Genomic DNA, 18896 nt, shown 5'->3' with positions numbered 1-18896 from the left:
GGTGATCTGCCCGCCTTGGCCTCCCAAAGTGCTGGGATTACAGGCGTGAGCCACCGCTCCTGGCCTAACACCGTCGATTTTAAGTCACTGGCTGGGCAGATGGGGGTGTGGGGGTTGGGGCAGTGGCTAGTGGTTTTAGGGCTGGTTTCTAGCTCAGATGTGATGCCAAACCTTCACAGTTGCACTTCTGCCACTGTGGTTTTATTTTCTTCAGATTTTTCTGTAATTTCCAGATTTTCTACAGGCACATTGGTTTTCTTTTATTATTACAAGAGGGGAAAATCCTTTGTCTTTTTCAAATGGAAGGCAGTTAAGTCACTCTTAAGATTAACTCTTAACTCTTAAGCAACAGTTAAGATTGCTCTTTCTGGACACACGGGCCTTGCAGGGCAGCCCCAAGACATGCTGTCAAGCAGCCCTGAGAGGATTTGTACCCTGATGGGTTAGAGGCTTATTTACACCACATGGAGACCATGCTCGGGGGCAGGATTGTGGGCACAGCCAAATGGGCCTCCTGGAGGTGGTGTCTGTCTCACACTGGCTCAGATTGTTCTGGAAAAGCAGAGCAGATTTTCAACTCCAGCCATAAGGCCAAGAAATTGAATATGAGATGACCTCTGCGGCCCCTTCCCATGCTAACAGCTATGATTCTGTGATACGAGTGGGCAACAGGAATCAAATGGAGTTTGACTTTGCTCCTGGCCTAGCAGAGGTTATGGGAAACCCCAGCTTCAAGGCAGGAGGAGACCTCATGCTTAGGTGTGGACCCTGAGCGGCTCTGGAGGAGAAGTCGAGCACCAGCCAGAAGCCTCAGGCCTTTCTTCCCAGCAGAGACAAAGCTTTCAGGCTCAACAGCAGTGGACTAACCAGAGCCTTGCTCCAGGAAGCTGAGCTGCCGCCTCCTGTGGGGTTGGTGAGACACAGGGCCACAAGAGTCATGATGTCAAGGATGAAGAGAAACCTGAAGTACAGGAAGGGATGCAGAGTGAACATAAACTGCAGACAAGGGCGCACATGCTGGTGTGTGAATGGTGAACCTCTCAGCGGATGGGGTCTCCAGGGCAGGTGGGGCTTCTGTCCTGCCCCCTTCTGCTACTTTTCTGGCCTGTGGGATCCCTCAGCCTTCTCTTGTCTGTCCATACTCTTTCATTTGCTCTCCCTTTGTAGAATATAGTCTCTGGAGTCCTGATGGTTCCCCTTTAGTTCTCCCTATTACTATGTGTTTTTATCTTTTTCCCCCCCAACTGTGAAAGATGTCATACCTAGAGAAGAGCATATCCAATATTTAAGTGTATAGTTTTGCTTTTAAGTAGAGATGGGATCTTGCTATGTTGCCCAGGCTGGTCTTGAACTCCTGGGCTCAAGCAATTCTCCCACCTTAGCCTCCCCAAGTGCTGGGATTACAGGCATGAGCCACTGTGCCTGGTCATAAATGTATAGTTTAAAGAGAAAAATGGATAGTGTTTCCATCTTTAAGGAGCAGAACACTACCACTACCTTAGAAGCACTCGTATGCCTTCACCCAGTTGAATGCCCCACGCTCTCCACCAAAGTAAGCGCTAGCCTGACCTGTAGTTAATAATTTCCTTGCTCTTCACATATTGTTCAGTTTTAAAAACATTGAGCATGAAGCACAGATTAGCTGTGTGGGGAAAGCACAGCGTTTCCAAAGTTGAATGAAGTCCGCTGGAGAACGTAATGTGATCTCAAGGTCAGAGTGGACCTCAGCTTCCCCAAGAATTTACAAGGGGCCCTTCTGGGGAAGCCAGGGAGCAGCAAGGCTTGAATGAGTCCTGGGTGTAGCAGGGCTGCCACCGTCAGGGCCGCCCTATCCATGGACCAGATCCTGATCATCTGGCAAGAACGTGAATGGAGGGTGCTGGCTGCTGAGTTCTGTTTTTGCAGTCCCCACAGCTGACCTTTCGATTTCAGGAGGAAGTCAAAGCCGAGCACTGCTGTGGGATGGATTGAGGACTGCAGCTGATCTGGAGGGCGGGAAGCTTTTCCATCATGTCAAGATAAGCCAAGTAGAAAGAATGTGGATGGGATCACCTGGGCAACCTGTCTTCAGCTGAGCTGCGGGAAGCCCGCAGGGATCTTGGTGCCGGTGGCTCCTGACGTGTCTGTCCTGAATCCTTGCTCCAGACCAGAATCACTAGCCTCGGGGTCTGGTGCCAGCTCTCATCTTGACACCTCTTCTCTATTTTGCTGAGAATCTCCTGGGAATGTTGACTACTTCTTTTGATTTTCCTGTCCTCCTCTCCTTCGATGAACCTGTTTCCTGTGAGGAAACACTTGAGGAGAAAGGCTTAGCCACGGATCTGAATTCTTTCTCCACAGGAGGGTCCCTGGGTTTATCTTCTCCTATGCATCTTCTTCTTGAACAGGGCTGGACGAAGCAAAAACTAGTGAAGTGTGGCTGGGCGCGGTGGCTCACGCCTGTAATCCCAGCACTTTGAGGGGCCGAGGCAGGCAGATCACGAGGTCAGGAGATCGAGACTGTCCTGGCTAACACGATGAAAGCCTGTCTCTACTAAAAATACAAAAAATTAGCTGGGTGTGGTGGCAGGCGCCTGTAGTTCCAGCTACTCAGGAGGCTGACGCAGGAGAATGGAGTGAACCCAGGAGGCAGAGCTTGCAGTGAGCTGAGATGGTGCTACTGCACTCCAGCCTGGGTGACAGAGCAAGACTCCATCTCAAAAAAGCAAACAAACAAAAAACTAGCAAAGTCTGTTCATCCTGGTGTGTGGATTGGTATGTCTGGGTTGGGAGGCCAGAGGCTGGGGTGGCCACGCAGACCCTGAAAGCCAAAACAGCAAGAGCTGTGGGCATCTGCCGCGGACCGCTTCCCTCTTCTTTCTGGAGCTTCAGTTATTTACGTGCTGGGGATCCGGGACAGTTCCCTCGTTTTCTTTTCTTTTTTTTTTTAAGACAGGATCTTATTCTGTCACCCAGGCTGAAGTGCAGTGGTGCGATCATAGCTCACTGTAGCCTGCAACTCCTGGGCTCAAGCGAGTCTCCCGCCTCAGCCTCCCAAGGAACTAGGACTACAGGTACACGCCACCACGCCCAGCCAGTTTTTAAATTTTTTATAGAAACGAGTCTCACTATGTTGTCCAGGCTGGTCTCAAACTCCTGGCCTCATGATTCTCCCACCTTGGCCTCCCAAAGTGTTGGGATTACAGGTGTGAGCCCCTGGGTCTGGCCAGCTCCCTCATTTTTTGGTTGCTCCAGTGTCATTTTGTCATTTTACTCTTATTTTGTGGAGATGCACTCAACTTTCATCCTTCAGTCCCTTCTATTGAGTTTTTCAGTTTTGCTGACATGTTTTTAATTTCCAAGAACTCTTTTATATCTTCCTGTACTTGTTTCATGGATACAATATCTTATCTGAGGATAGTATTTTTTTCTTCATCCCACATAATTCCAATTCCTCTAAGTTTTTGTTTTGTTTTGTTTTGTTTTTTGCCTTGGTCTTGGTTTTGCACATGAGAGGCTTTAACCTCAGGTGTCAGGTAATCACTGGGTATTGACTAATGATGAAGCCTGGGAAATGTAAAAGTCTAGATCAAATGGGTGAGAGTGCGGTCTTTTGAGTCTTTTTAGTTCCACTGTCGGATGGTCTAGCTGGGCTATTCACTGGGGAAGCGCAGCAGTGGTCTCTTTAGGTCTTCAGAGATTTGCCAGATTACCCCAAGGGGCCCCTTCCTATGTGACAGGAAGGATCGGCCTGGCCGCATCTTTGAGCCCAGTAGGGGAAGAAGGCTGGGACTCCTCGCACTCAGCATTCAGCATGACAGCATGTGGTCACTTCATCCTTTTGTTTTCAGTGTGGTGGCCATTCTCTGGATCCGTGCTGGCATCCCCTAGTTGCAAACCTCTCTTACACTCTTTTTTTTTTTTTTTTTGAGACGGAGTCTCGCTCTGTCGCCCAGGCTGGAGTGCAGTGGCACTATCTCAGCTCACTGCAAGCTCCGCCTCCCGGGTTTTACGCCATTCTTCTGCCTCAGCCTCCCGAGTAGCTGGAACTACAGACGCCTGCCGCCTCACCTGGCTAGTTTTTGTATTTTTTTTTTAGTAGAGGCGGGGTTTCACCATGTTAGCCAGGATGGTCTCGATCTCCTGACCTCGTGATCCACCCGTCTCGGCCTCCCAAGGTGCTGGGATTACAGGCTTGAGCCACCGCGCCCGGCCACCTCTCTTATACTCTCTAGAGAATAAACCTCCTAGCTTCAGCCATGTCGAGGAAAAGGCTGTAGCTCGGTGGCTTGGAAACTAGGAATCGGTTTCTCACCCAGCTTTTACCCATTCCGTACTTAAGCCTCCTCTCCACCCCAACTTCTGTGGGGTAACAATGCCACAGTTCTGTGTATTTAAAGATTCTTAGCATTTTCTTCTGCTGGTTTTGGATGTGGTAGTATCAGTTCTGTTAAGGAATTTGCCACTGGTCTCTGCTTTTCAACTTCTAAAATGATTTTGTGGTTGTTGCCCCTCTGTTTTCTCTGTATTTCTTTTTTTTTTTTTGAGACGGAGTCTCGCTCTGTCCCCTGGGCTGGAGTGCAGTGGCCGCATCTCAGCTCACTGCAAGCTCCGCCTCCCGGGTTCCCACCATTCTCCTGCCTCAGCCTCCCGAGTAACTGGGACTACAGGCGCTGCCACCTCGCCCGGCTAGCTTTTTGTATTTTTTAGTAGAGACGGGGTTTCACCGTGTTAGCCAGGATGGTCTCGATCTCCTGACCTTGTGATCCTCCCGTCTCGGCCTCCCAAAGTGCTGGGATTACAGGTTTGAGCCACCGCGCCCGGCTTCTCTGTATTTCTTAAATTAGTGTCCTTTTAAAAGAAATTCTTTTTACTGTTTTATAATAGGATTTTAATAGGGGAGCAAAATTAAGTTTATGTATCAATCTGTGATTTTTTAACCCCAAAGTAAGGTTTTTCTTTGCTATTATTTTACTATCATTTATTGGAGTCTGAGTCTTGAAAGGCCTAAAATGTGTACCTTATTCCTTCTAACAGCAGCATCCTAATTTTGGGGTGTGTTGGCCAAGCTTTAATTAGAGAGGAAGAACCAGTATTTTTCATATATACACAAATTTGTTAAAGGATTTGGCTTATAAGATTGTGGGTGCTGGCTAAGCAAGTCCAGAATCAGGGAGGTCATGGGCACAGACCACAGCTATTGTCTATGGGCAGTCAGGAGGGAAGAGAATGAGCAGAATGGAACACCGCAGGCACAAGTACGGCAGACGCCACTGCCCATGGGTGGAATTTCTTTTCTTTTGGAAGCTTCAGCTTTTAAGGGCTTTTTAGGCTTCTGCTTTTAAAACTTTTCAACTGATTACATCTGGCTCAGCCAGATCTTTCAGGATACTCTTTTTTTTTTTGAGACCTAGTCTCACTGTGTCACCCAGGGTGGAGTGCAAAGGCGCAATCTTGGCTCACTGCAAGCTCCGCCTCCTGGGTTCACGCCATTCTCCTGCCTCAGCCTCCCAAGTAGCTGGGCCTACAGGCGCCCGCCACCACGCCTGGCTAATTTTTTGTATTTTTCAGTAGAGACAGGGTTTCACCATGTTAGCCAGGATAGTCTCGATCTCCTGACCTCGTGATCCACCCGCCTTGGTCCCCCAAAGTGCTGGGATTACAGGCGTGAGCCACCGCGCCCAGCCTAGGATACTCTCTTAATATCCATCACATCTGCAAAATACCTTCACAGCAGCACCTAGCTTAAATAACTAAGGACTGTCACTGAGTCAAGTTGACACGTACACACACACACACATCATCATCATCACAGTGGGTTTACCAGTAACTTTCTTCACCAGTTTCTTATAACTGAGCATTTGGATTACATTCTTGTTATTTGTGTTTACAGACTTAATTAACATTATACTTACAGAAGCTTCTGTGGGGAGTTTTTAGTTTATAGATAAGGACATCAGGGCCATCAGTTACAGTAAACTGCCTAAGCTGTTCTCTTATGCTGTGTACCATTAAGAATAAAAGAAAGTTCTTTTTCTGAATTGCTGTCACAGATACAACGTGCTCTGTGGAAGCTTAGGAACATCTAAGCTACTTTAATGTACTCTCACTTAAGTCATTTAAAGATGGATAGAGGTGCTGATAAATAATATGACAATAAGAAGTGGGAATGGCAGGGCCTTAAGTGCCCACCTGCAGACTAGAGTGCTGTGTGGGGCCAGGCTCTGCCCCGAGCACATCTAGGGTGTGTAGCCAGTGTCTGATACACATCTCAGAACACAGAGTGGAACAGAACAGAATCAAAAAACTGCTTCACTTTCAGCAACAATGCATGCTGGTGTCGCTTTTCCATAGAAATAAAAAGTGATAAATCTAAAATTACATGATATTTTGCTGTAAATAACAGCTCATTTTTATTAAGATTATCTGCTAATAATAGAATGAAGATAAAATACATTTAACCTTTGCATTTTACAAGTTTAAGTTTTTCTTGATGTTTGGTAACCGGTTTTTACATTTTTGTGTTTGAGATATATTAAATATTTACTTTTGTTAATATATTGTATAATTTCTAAATAGTTCCTCTTGTTCTTAAAAACCAATGTACTTTTTTCAAATTGCATTTTTCATAACACCCTAAATACTTATTACTTAGTAAAAATGTATTTTTGAGGGCTACAAGATTTGGACTCAGCAGGTGATTCCAGGAGGCTGCTGCTTGAGGGAATCTTCGTTTGTGATGAACACAATTGTTTGTTTAAAACCAAAAATCTCAGAGTTGAATCTGAAACTTGTGTGTCCATGTACATATTCCTGAAGATCAGAAGGCAGGTTCCTTATTTCACGTTAAAGCACAGATAATTGGCTTTTAGAAATGGAACCAATCAAAATGTCTACAAATGTGGAAGACTATGGCGGGGAATCCTACCAGGAGAACATCTTTGAGTCCCCTCAGCCTCCTCACTCCAGTTACCCCAACAATTGGAGAAGAAAGGCCCAGGTATTGGAGAACAATGCCAAAGCAATGCTTGATCCTGGCTGGAGTCAGTTCTTCTGTCCTGTACCGCTGGGCTTGATTTTCCTGTGTGGTGTAATAGATGGATTATATGGTACTGTCAATGTTGCTAGTATTAAGAGGTTAGAGTTACCACTTATAACCCAACTCCCTAGTCAGCAAAATCCAGTGCAATATCCACGCTGCCTGGGAAGGGAGCTCAGGATGACAAGCCGACTGCGGATGAGATTGTGTCAATATCCAAATGTGTTCCTGATGATACGTTCTCCTGTGCTGTTGTTGGATCTGCAGAAGGTCATTGCCAATGCTGATCAGGTTCAGAGAGGTTTAAAGCCTTCATGCTGTCTATTCACAAGTGGGAATTGACTGACTCAGTTTCTTAATCACAGCTCTGCCCCACCTGTTTATTGATTAGGTCAGTGTGCGGCCTTGGGCTGATCTGTCATCATGGGCATCATTATGACATCATTCTAGAACCCAGGGATGGAACTAGCTGAGCAGTCAAGATGGTGGCCGTACATGTCCAGGTGACAAAAGCCAACACAGACCCATGTATGGATGGGACAGTCCCTGCAAGCAGCAGCAGAGATCCAGCCATTCCTGGCTGCAGTGAGAGGTTAAAAAGACTCACAGAAAGTTTGACCTGTGCCCAGATGCCACCCTCAGCCAAGAGGTTTCCTAGTCATTCCACAGCAGCCAGTTGGTGGAACAAGAAACACACAACATCATGTGCTGGGCTCAAAGCCCTGGAAAGGAGGGCAGGAACTATAATCACAATACTTTGTGCTTGTCACTGCATCAGCCTGCATGGTTCAAGCATGTGGGCTGTGACATGGGGACATCCCGTAGGGGACACAGTGCCCTCAAGCTTATTAGATAGCTAGATAGGACAACTATCTATTAGATAGCTAGATAGGACAACAACTAGATAGACAACTAGATAGAACCATTCTGTGGGGGGTGAATTCAGGGATGAAAAACAGAGGCCCACAGTGGGCATGGTACATGTCCCCACAGTGGGGAGCCAGTTCCTCTTCCAAAACTGCAGGCCTCAGATGACCCCCAGGACCAGGTGGAGGCCTGACTTCTTGATTGTATGAAGGATCTCGCAGGCCACACCTCCGAGCTGGGTTGACATAGGTGAATGAAGGACTGGATGATTTCAGTGGGTAGGACTGAAAACCTCCTTGGCTTGGAAGACCGCTCTCTGGAAGGATTTGGTGATCAGACCTTCCTGGGGCATTTTTTTTTTTTTCCCAAAAATAGAAGGGATATAAAAAATATATACATGAGAGCCCTTGCCCTCGGCCCGCCTGGCCTGCCTGGCCTGTGGTGGCAGCGTGGCTGTGCAAGTGGCTACTCGGGTGTTTATGTCCGTTGCCGGTCTCGCGGCAGCCTGGCAGACTGCCTGATCAGCAGTGGCACCGGCTGCATGGCCAAGGACGGGCTCACCGTGCAGCAGCTCTTCACCAGCGCCAACGGCCTCACCTACAACAACTTCCTGATTCTCCTAGGAGTCATAGACTTCATAGCTGATGAGGTGGACCTGACCTCAGCCCTGACCCACAAGGGCTGAAGACGCCGCTGATCTCCTTCCCTGTGGACACTGACAGAGGCTGACATGGCAATCAGGATGGCTCTGATGGAAGGTATTGGTATCATTCACCACAACTGCACCCCAGAGTTCCAGGCCAATGAGGTGCGGAAGGTCAAGAAGTTTGAACAGGGCTTCATCGCAGACCCCGTGATGCTGAGCCCCTTGCACACCGTGGGTTATGTGCTGGAGGCCAAGATGCAGCATGGCTTCTCTGGTATCCTCCTCACTGAGACGGGCACCATGGGCAGCAAGCTGGTGGGCATCGTCACCTCCCAAGATGTCGAGGGACATCTTGCTGAGAGGGACCACACCACCTTCCTCAGTGAGGTAATGACGCCAAGGATGAAACTGGTGGTGGCTCCAGAAGGCATGATGTTGAAAGAGGCAAATGAGATCCTGCAGTGTAGCAAGAAAGGGAAGCTGCCTATCGTCAGTGATCGTGATGAGCTGGTGGCCATCATTGCCCGCACCGACCTGAAGAAGAATCGAGACTACCCTCTGACCTCCAAGGATTCCCACAAGCTGCTGCTGTGGGGGGCAGCTGTGGACACCCGTGAGGATGACAAATACTGCCTGGACCTGCTCACCCAAGCGGGCATCAACGTCATAGTCTTGGACTCGTCCCAAGGGAACTCAGTGTATCAGATCACCATGGTGCATTACATCAAACAGAAGTACCCCCACTTCCAGGTGATTAGGGGGAACGTGGTGACAGCAGCCCAGGCCAAGAACCTGATTGATGCTGGTATGGATGGGCTGTGCCTGGGCATGGGCTACAGCTCCATCTGCATCACCCAGGAAGTGATGGCCTGCAGTTGGCCCCAGGGCACTGCTGTGTACAAGGTGGCCGAGTATGCCCAGTGCTTTGGTGTGCCCATCATAGCCGATGGTGGCATCTTGACCATGGGGCATGTGGTCAAAGCCCTGGCCCTTGGAGCCTCCACAGTTATCATGGGCTCCCTGCTGGCCACCACCATGGAGGCACCCGGCGAGTACTTCTCAGACGGGGTGCAGCTCAAGAAGTACCAGGGCATGGGCTCACTGGATGCCATGGAGAAGAGCAGCAGCAGCCAGAAACAATACTTCAGCAAGGGGGATAAGGTAAAGATCGCACAGAGTGTCTTGGGCTCCATCAAGGACAAAGGGTCCATTCAGAAGTTCGAGCCCTGTCTCATAGTGGGCATCCAGCATGGCTGCCAGGATATCGGGGCCCACAGCCTGATGTACTCAGGACACCTCAAGTTTGAGAAGCGGACCATGTCATTCCAGATTGAGGGTGGTGTCCATGGCCTGCACTCTTACGAGAAGCAGCTATACTGAGGACAGCAGTGGAAGCTGAAGTGGTGGAGTGGAGGGGGTGCACCCCAGTGTCCACCTTCGGGCACAGTCTCCCTCCATCACTGAGTGATCCACAGATTTGCACTACAGGTTCCCCAGCTCCTTTCTAGGGAGAGAGGAGCGGAGGTCCTGAGGGATCTGCGGCCTCTTGCTCGGCATCCCCTGCAGAGTCAGGACTGCTCCCTGGGCCAGGCTGCCCTGGGAGCACCCCCAGCCCGGCCAGCTGGACTCTCAGGCCCTGCACCTGCCCCAGGTCTTTCTTGCTGCAGCCTGCTGCAGCCTCCTCCAGCCTGGCCCCCACCCCAGGGGCAGGCAGCCCCTCCTGGCTTCTCCTATAGGACACCTCTGTGCCCCTAGCCCCCCAGGAAATGGTGCTCTCCTGGCCCTGCCTCTGGCCCTTCCAGGGCCGCTGCCCCCTCAGCCATGTGGCACTTCTGAGCTCCTGACCTAGACCAAGTACGCTGGGCTACCCTTGGGTCGTGCTCCTCAGGCCACTCCCCTGTCACTGGCCCTGGGGAGGAGGCTGCCCTGGTCATGACCACCTGCCTGTCATTCCTGACTCACCACCGTCCCCAAGTGTACAATTCCTGCCCTCTCCTCAGCTGCAGTTGAAGGCTTTAACTTTGTACACTTTGGGATCACAGTTGCATCAGTGTGTATTAAATAATCAGAATAAATCAAGTAGGTTTCAACGCCTCCAAATATCTATATCTATGTATAGATATATATATATAGCTATCAGTCTCATGCCACTCTTCATCCCAAACAGTAACACTATTTTTATCCATTTCTTAATCCCTACTGCTGCGTTCTGCAGATACCAGCTAAATCAAATGTGAATTCATGCTCCCTCCTTCACACCCAGAAGGTAGCATACATAAATGTTCAGTATCTTATAATTTTTTTCCACATAACACATAAAACAGGTGTCGTGACCCTATTGCAGTCACTGCTGTGGTGGCAAATGGACTCGTCAGAGGAGGGGAGTCTGAAAATGCAGAACTGCCAGGCGAGGAGCCTAAAGATAGGAGAACACAAGTCCATGTCAGTAGGGTAAGGTTCCAAGTGCATCCCGGGGAGCCTGCTTCACTGGCAAAGGTACTACCAAAACGCTAACGAGCCCTCGAAAAAGACAGAGAAGACTGTGTGTGTATGGGGTGGGGGTGGGGGAGCCCTGGGGCTATGTGGGCTCTTAGCAGAAGAGTTGCAGCCCCTGCCCTGGGAATCACATGTAGTGATTCCTGAGTGTAGAACAGCCATTGTATATCCTGGGGTCACAAGGAATAGAGATCTTCTCCCAAAAGTGGACAAGGAAGAGTGCCTGTCTGGGCTCACCCCCTTGATGCTTATGTAATATTTTGAGCTTGAAGTGTTGGATGAGACCTGAAGGGAAGGGAGGAGCTTGGCGGAAGGGACACCAAGTACTTCAAACGTCCTGGGAAGTGAAGAAAGAAATGTATATTGGCTGCCACCAAGAAGAAGATGGCAGGGAGGTTTCCCCTGAGGACTAGGAGGAGTCGGTGGTCCTCCAGCACTGTGGGTGGAGATGCTGCCTTCGGGATTCACTATGGGTGATGACTGGATGGGACCAGAAAGATAAAAGGTCTGGACCTCTGTGGTCTTGTGCAGTGTGCACCACCATGGGAAAGGGCTCTAGTATTTGCAAAATGCCTACTGTGTGTCAGACATTATACTGGGTGACTTTCATATGCTTTTATATGTTTGCCCAGGGTTAAGGTCCTTTATTCTTTTTTTTTTTAATGGTATTTCATTGTGGCATTCTTTTATTTAAATTAAAATTAAACTTATTTTTATGAGATCAATGTAATTAACTACATGTCTAATATAAAGAGCAACAAACCTTGTTATTTTAAAACCACAGAACATTATTTTGATATATTGAGCCAAATATGCAAAACTTGACTTAAAATTGCATATTTGATGCCTTTATTTAAGATAAATTCTACATGAAAATCTAAATCCTGCTTTTATTGTAAATATTAATATAGGTACATGGAAAACATCCAAGCAGTATAAGCGGGGCATGAAGTAAAAAGTTTGAAGTTCATTGACAGTGTAAACGGTCTATTACTACCTTAACTGTGATCACGCTTCACTTCTGTAATAATTGTAGACCACCCAAACGGGAATGAGCAACAGCTACTTATTTTCAGCTTGATATATCCCCAGAGAGTCAGCCATGGTCATTTGCCATTGCAGACACTCAAAGGCAGTCAGGGGAGTGAGAAAGCTTTATGGTAGGAAAAGGGGAGGCTTCGGGTGAGCCCTGATCAAAGGCTGTTGGCATCTGGAGGCTGTGGGTGAGCTAACTAGAAGCAGGGTATCCTATGTGATTGGTTAGGGAAGCATATTTGGCCTTCTCTGGTTGGTCCTACTAAAGGATTTTCAAAGCAGAGGCAAGAATTAGGGAAGCTGGCAGGTATTGATCAAGTCCTGGCCATTTGGAACCAAAAGCTACCGGGGTTGTTTGGCTTCCTGGACTGGTTGCTGCAGACTGTGGGTCAGAGTTCTGTTTTTGTATATGATCTTCCCATTGTCTGTATATTCTAGTAGATCCCATAATGAAACTGCCAGATATGAGTTACAGCATGAAGTAAGTAAGTACATAGTGTCAACTGGAATGTGTTCTTGCCAAAAATCCTCCACCTGGGTCTTATCAAGGCTTTAAATCCAACTACTGGTTTATAGGAAGCTTAGGGAATGAAGCCACAATCAGGCAAATCTAAAATGAAGGATATTCTGTAAGACAATGACCTGGTCTCTTCAGTGCTATGAGTTTAAAAAGGGCTGGGGAACGAGGGCTGGTGGGAGGACTGTTTTAGATTAAAAGAATGTTAAGAGACTTGAATAACCCAATAAAATAAACATTGAAACTGGCCCAATTTTCTCATAAAACTGAAGCTTGGGCTGGGAGCAGTGGCTCACGCCTGTAATTCTAGCACTTACAGGCCAAGGTGGGTGGATCACCTGAAGTCAGGAGTTTGAGACCAGCCTGGCCCACATGGCAAAACCCCGTCTCTACTAAAAATACAAAAATTAGCTAGGCATGGTGGCATACGCCTGTAATCCCAGCTGCTTGGGAGGCTGAGGCAGGAGAATCGCTTGAACCCAGGAGGTGAAGTGTGCAGTGAGCCAAGATGGCGCCACTTCACTCCAGCCTGGGTTAAAGAGTGACACTCTTGTCTCACAAAAAAAAAAAAAAAAGAAAAAGAAAAGTGCTCGCTTCAGCAGCACATATACTAAAATTGGAGCGATACGGAGAAGATTAGCATGGCCCCTGTAAGGATGACATGCAAATTGGTGAAGGGTTCCGTATTTAAAAAAAACAGAAACAAAAACCTTGAAGCTTGGAAAACTTAACATTTGTCTTTCATTGGGCCTCCTGAATGATACCAGGAACTGATTTTCCAGATCACTGCCACTGGACAATGAGGTGCACCTGCTGCTTCTTGACCAACTTCTTATCCCTGCCTCATTCCTGTTTTCCTCCATGTGGTTACAATGAGATGCTGGACCCCCTTATACTACCACCTGCTGCCTTATTGACCAACTCCTCGTCCCTGCCCCTCTTGTTTTCCCTCCCCACTATATAAACCCTTAACTTTAGTTGGTGGGAAGGGACATATTTGAGGCTGGTCTCCCTTTTCTTCAGCTGACATCACTCAAATAAAATCTTCTTCCCTGGCAATACTTGTTGCCACAGTGATTGGCTTTCTGTGTGGTGAGCAACAGGACCTAGACCAAGCCCCTGGTGATCAGCAACAACATTTGGGAAACAATTGAGATTTTTATATGGACTCAATTATATAGTATTGGGGAATCACTTACTGTGTTAGGGTGTTAATGGCATCTTGTAGGGGAATATGTTGAGGCAATGCAAACTCAACATTTTAAAGATGCAGCATCTGAAGTAATTTCCTCTGAAATGGTTCAGTAAAAAAAAATTTATAATACAGTATGGCAAAATGTAGTTTTAGATGTAAGTGGTGAGTACATGGGTTTTCATGACAGAAAAACAGACTAGTCTATGTTTGTACTTTTTATAATCATGTTTAGAGAGGAGTCTTTTGTGCTCTATCTTAAATTCTACTTATTAACTACTGTTGCAGTTTAATGTCTGTATGAGCAAAAAATAGTCTTATATTCCCCTTTCATATTTTTTCCTAAACATAATTATAATCCACTTACTAGATTTTTTCCCTACCCAATGCCATGGAAATTTTCCTACATCAGAATGTGTGGATCTGCCACATTCTTTTTTATGGCAACACACATAGTATTTATTTGGGAGAATGTACTCACTTATTGAGTATTGATAACTTCATTTTTTGTAGTCTTTCTACTGTTAAAAGCATTATATTACTCTAGCCTCAAAGAAACAGTGAAGGAGACATTCAAGGAAATAGGGTGGTTGCTTGCTGTAAGAGATAGAACCTAGGATGCTGACCAGGAGGGTTAAGAAGGTGGTCAGCCCACCCCAGAGCTGGTAATGGGAGGGGACTAGTGTCTGGAGAAGCAGCCAGGTGTGCTCATCCCCCAAAGGACATAGCATGGCCAAGGAAGGTGAAACAGTTTTATTAAATGTTTCAGTATAATAAAGAAAATAGAGGGGAGACTGACCATGACTAAGAGCCTCTGCTTAAACTCAGCCAGTTTCAGTGAAGGTCGTGGTTTCTAAGGTTTAGCTGTGAGACATCCTCATTAGGTTTTTTCAAGGGAAGGCAAGGGTTAAAGAAAGAGAGGGAGTTGGCTCTACAGAAATGCAGGTTCTACGTTCAGCATAAGACCTGCAGAGGTGGGGGACCAGCTTAATGCCAGTGTTCACCGCTGCTTACAGGCTGGGGCAATTATAGCCCTGGGTGGGAGGGATCTTGGGGGGCATGTTACCTGGGAAAATGTTGATAACGTGTTCCCACGTTGAGGTGGTTTGGCCCTTGTTCTGGCCGAATGTGATGTTCTTTATACTTTTTTACGGCAGAATGTAAGAAGGTCAGGTGGTTGATCAGGCTGTTTCTCATGGTCCAAACCCCCATGGAATGTTTTACTTTAACCAAGATCTGTGAAATGCAGGGATATGGTGGGTGTGTTTACAGAATGGTGCAGTTTGGACTAACAGTTCTCAAGGCAGGGGCAGCTGCCTTTCCAGCCCCCTTGTGTCTGCCTGGACATGTGGACCCTTGGAGTTGTGTCTGTGCTGACTGGCTAATGCCATGGCTAGAGGCCTGAGATAGCCAGCCTGGCCAATGCCACTTCCAGCAGGCTGGCAGGGTTGCAGCAGCCATTAGGGAAGGGCCAGACAGGGTGTGTGCATGTACCATACTGTGAATGCATGCATGAGTGACTATGGCCCAGTAAGTGTCCTGCAGACAGAGAGGCATCTGTTCTGTTAGGACAACGACACAAATATTTCAAATACCGTCTCACAAGGGGCCCTATCATCCCTTACCCTCATCTCCCAGGGCAGTTAGGAAGGGGAGATGATCCATTTCCTAAGTGGGTACTGTTGACTGTGAGAGAGGTAGACTTCTTAAACATCCTTTTAAGGGCTTATTTTCAAGAATTTTTTTTTTTAAAGAATTCAACCAGAAGTGATTGCTAGAAACAGACAGGTGGCCTAGTGACATGGGTGCATTTTTCAAATGTTTTATCAACAAAGCTGCAGGGTCCTGCTACTTATGTGTGTAGATCGGAGCCCAAACCAGGATCTTTGCTTGGAGGAGAACCTCCAGAGAAGCCCCTCTTAGCTGTGTCCCTCTGCAAGATGAGTGGGCAGCCTTGCCCTGTGAGCTTGGACAAAACTAAAACTCCAAGCTCCCAGGATACAGGGTGGTTCCATGTGCATTCCTCCTGGGAGGCCAGCTTCCTCTGGATTTGTTCTTAGGCTTTTGCAGCCGAGGGCCACTGCAAAGAAAGGTTATCCAGGGAGATGACATGACCGCGAGGGCTCTGGCTGGCCCCATAGATGAGCCTAAAAGACGAGATTAGAGCAGCTCAGTGTGTGTCCATGACCTTAGTGGGGATCTGAACCATCAAGACACCATCTTATTTGTGGGCAAGAATGTCTGTTCTTGTTTGGGATCAGTGGGTTGGCAGCAACACCCTATGGAAGCAGCAGAAGCAATGGCAGCTTACAATTGTGGCTGGTTCTTAACTCTCACCAAGAGAATGGAGAGGTTTGGACTTTCCCCAGAGGAAACAGGACTGAGCCACTTCTAGCGATTCTTGGGACAACCCAAGGGGACTAGGGTGTTCCCAGGAGAGACACTGGGCCTGCTACTAATCTGGAAAGAAGGCCGAGAGTCAATTTAAATGAAATAGAAAATGCATTATCACCCTGACCACAAAAAGCAGCTCCTCTGCTCACAGAGGTAGGATACAGGCGATCAGATTCCCCATGTTCCTGAGGCTGTCTTTGGAGGACAGATCACAGGTTAAGTTACAAAACTCAGACTACGGCAAACCCTGATGGCAAATCCAGAGATATTTTAGGGGGACAGTGTCACTGGCTTCAAATATCTGTGTGGGTGGAGGATTACCTAGGTGCTGAGGCAAGAGACTGAAGGCACAAACTGTTTCAGTATAATAAAGAAAATTGTTAGAATAAGAATAGTCATAATACAAATTAGATATAGAGATGATCATAAAAAATTATCAATCACTATTATAAACATTATTAATAATTAGCTTTTAATATTACTCTTTGTTGCATTACTAATATAACCTAGGAATAACCGGTGGGTATAGGGTCAGGTGCTGAAGGGACATTGTGAAAAGTGACCTAGAAGGCAAGAGGGGTGAGCCTTCTGTCACACCCGCATAAGGGCCGCTTGAGGGCTTCTTGGTCAAGCGGTAATGCCGGTGTCTGTTACTTAGCAGACTGCGAAAGACAGTCTCCTTTCCTTGGAGGAGTCAGGGAACGCTCTGCTCCACCAGCTTCTCGTGGAAGACTGGATATTATCCAGGCCTGCCCGCAGTCATCCGGAGGCCTAAACCCCTCCCTGTGGTGCTGTGCTTCAGTGGTCACATTCCTTGTCCACTTTCATGCTCCTCCCGTACTCCTGGTTCCTCTTTGAAGTTTGTAGTAGATAGCGGTGGAAGAAATAGTGAAAGTCTTAAAGTCTTTGATCTTTCTTGTAAGTGCAGAAAAGAAAACACTGTCATATGCTGACTTCTCTGCTTCGGCTACTTAAAAGGGAAGGGCCCACTATCCTGTAATCACGTGACTTGCATCACCTTGTCAATCACTTAGCAGATTCACCCTCCTTACCCCGCCCCCTGGTCTTGTATGCAATAAATATCGGTGAGCCCAGATGTTCCGGGCCACTACGATCTCTGCGTCTTGATGGTAGTGGTCCCCCAGGCCCAGCTGCTTTCTCTTTATCTCTTTGTCATGTGCCTTTATTTATTACAATCTCTCATCTCCGCACACGGGGAGAATATCCGCTAAGCCCTGTAGGGCTGGACCCTACGTATCTGGACGGCCTTCAGAAGCAGGCCCAAGGAAAGACATTCCAGGAGGCAGATTTCTGATCAGTATGGAGAACAGCTTCCCTGCCACTGCACACATTCCGTGGTGCAAGCAGACCCCAGGCTGGGTAAGGCTGGTCCATGAATTGGCTGGGCCACAGTTCCCTGCCACTGCCTCCCTGACCCCAGTCCAATTCCTTACTGGGTTTTCAGGTTAGAGCTCCACCTACACACAGAAATAATCTGGGAGAGTCACAAAGAGCCTCTGTTCTCCTTCCCCAGATGTTCCTTGCTGGCTCTTTCGAGGTAGATAGCCCCTCACCCTGGATGTGAGATCCTTCCCCTACTCTTTTTTGCCTTGCAGTCCTGCTGCCCCCACCCCTGCCCCACCCCAGGGCAAGACTCCTTCCTGGGAAGGGAACCCAGGAGAAGGCAGAGTTCAAGTTCTCTTCATTGGCTGCTGGGAATGTATGTTTGGGTCCATGAAGACAAGTTCTTCTGGGAGGAGGCTGAGGACTCCACCTAGGATAGCTGATGAGCACCTTCTTCTTAACCACGACAACTAAAAGGACTTCTTAATAAGGTCCTAATTAATTTTCATTTCTTAATGAGGCTACTGAAAAGCAGGAGAAACATCAGTGAAAAGGATTGGGGCATTTCTACCTGAGGCTGCCTTCTTGAGAGCCTCAGAATGACAGCTGGTGGCCTGGCTTCCTTTATAAACTACTGGTATGAAATCGGGGAATTCTGACCTCACTTCGGGTGTGCGTACTGAGTAAACTGAAATTTCTTTCTTGTATGAAGAGTGAAGTTATGGCTCTGAGCACAGAAATCCCTTCTAGGTTCCAGAAATGTCTTTTCAAAGGGGTTGGTGTTGAAAGGGTTCTGGCTGTGCCTCTGTGACCTGGACAGAGTCAACCCGGTTCTTTGGGTCTCAATATTCCCTTCTGTAAAGACAAGGCTTGGAGACTTTCCCTTGGGACGGGGGAAGGGACCACATGGAGACCCCTTAGGAGGGCAATGAGCCTCACGTGGAGTCTGTTTCTAGAGGAGCAAAGCTGCTTCTGGTTACCTCCTGGGTCGGGGCTGCTTGTCCTGTGATGGGGCAGCTGGCCCTCAGTGTGATGATGATGATACCTCTTGGGCCGGACTGGGATGGGTTGAGTTGGGCTCATAGGGAAAGTTGTCCAGAGGTTGAGCTGTGTCTCAGAGTGTGGTCTGACCATGAAGAGTAGGGTCTGTCTGCAGCTGCTTCACCCCGACTGGGACTGGGCCTTCCTTCCTCCTGGGTCCTGCATTCAGCTGGGGAGCATGGCAGCAGCACCAGTGCTCCCTTGCCTCTCCCCAGCACCTCATGGCATGAGGGGCTGGGACCCCTGCTCAACTGGCTAGGTCCATGGGGCTGAAGGAGGGTCTAGTTTCGACTCCTGGCCTTTTTTTTTTTTTTTTTTTAATAACATGGAAAGTATTTTTAAGAAA

The 18896-nt window shown here is 47.7% G+C and overlaps 1 protein-coding gene and 1 non-coding gene across 2 annotated transcripts; both read left to right on the top strand.

Moving 5' to 3' along the window:
* Positions 1-7943: 7943 nt before the first annotated feature.
* On the top strand, positions 7944-11085 carry LOC117081979 (inosine-5'-monophosphate dehydrogenase 1-like). Its single transcript, XM_033208353.1, is given in 3 exon segments — positions 7944-8562; positions 8565-8601; positions 8603-11085. Coding segments are annotated over 3 exon segments (1770 nt in total). The 5' UTR covers positions 7944-8138; the 3' UTR covers positions 9912-11085.
* A 2080-nt stretch (positions 11086-13165) lies between these two features.
* Positions 13166-13270, top strand: LOC117082957. The gene has a single exon (XR_004436870.1). It is a non-coding gene; the product is annotated as a U6 spliceosomal RNA (small nuclear RNA).
* Positions 13271-18896: the final 5626 nt, after the last annotated feature.

The sequence above is a fragment of the Trachypithecus francoisi genome, unplaced genomic scaffold (assembly GCF_009764315.1).
Source record: "Trachypithecus francoisi isolate TF-2019V2 unplaced genomic scaffold, Tfra_2.0 Lachesis_group9, whole genome shotgun sequence".
NCBI classification, from domain to species: domain Eukaryota; kingdom Metazoa; phylum Chordata; class Mammalia; order Primates; family Cercopithecidae; genus Trachypithecus; species Trachypithecus francoisi.
Note: the sequence above shows the minus strand (reverse complement) of the source record. Positions and strands in the feature narration are given on the sequence as shown.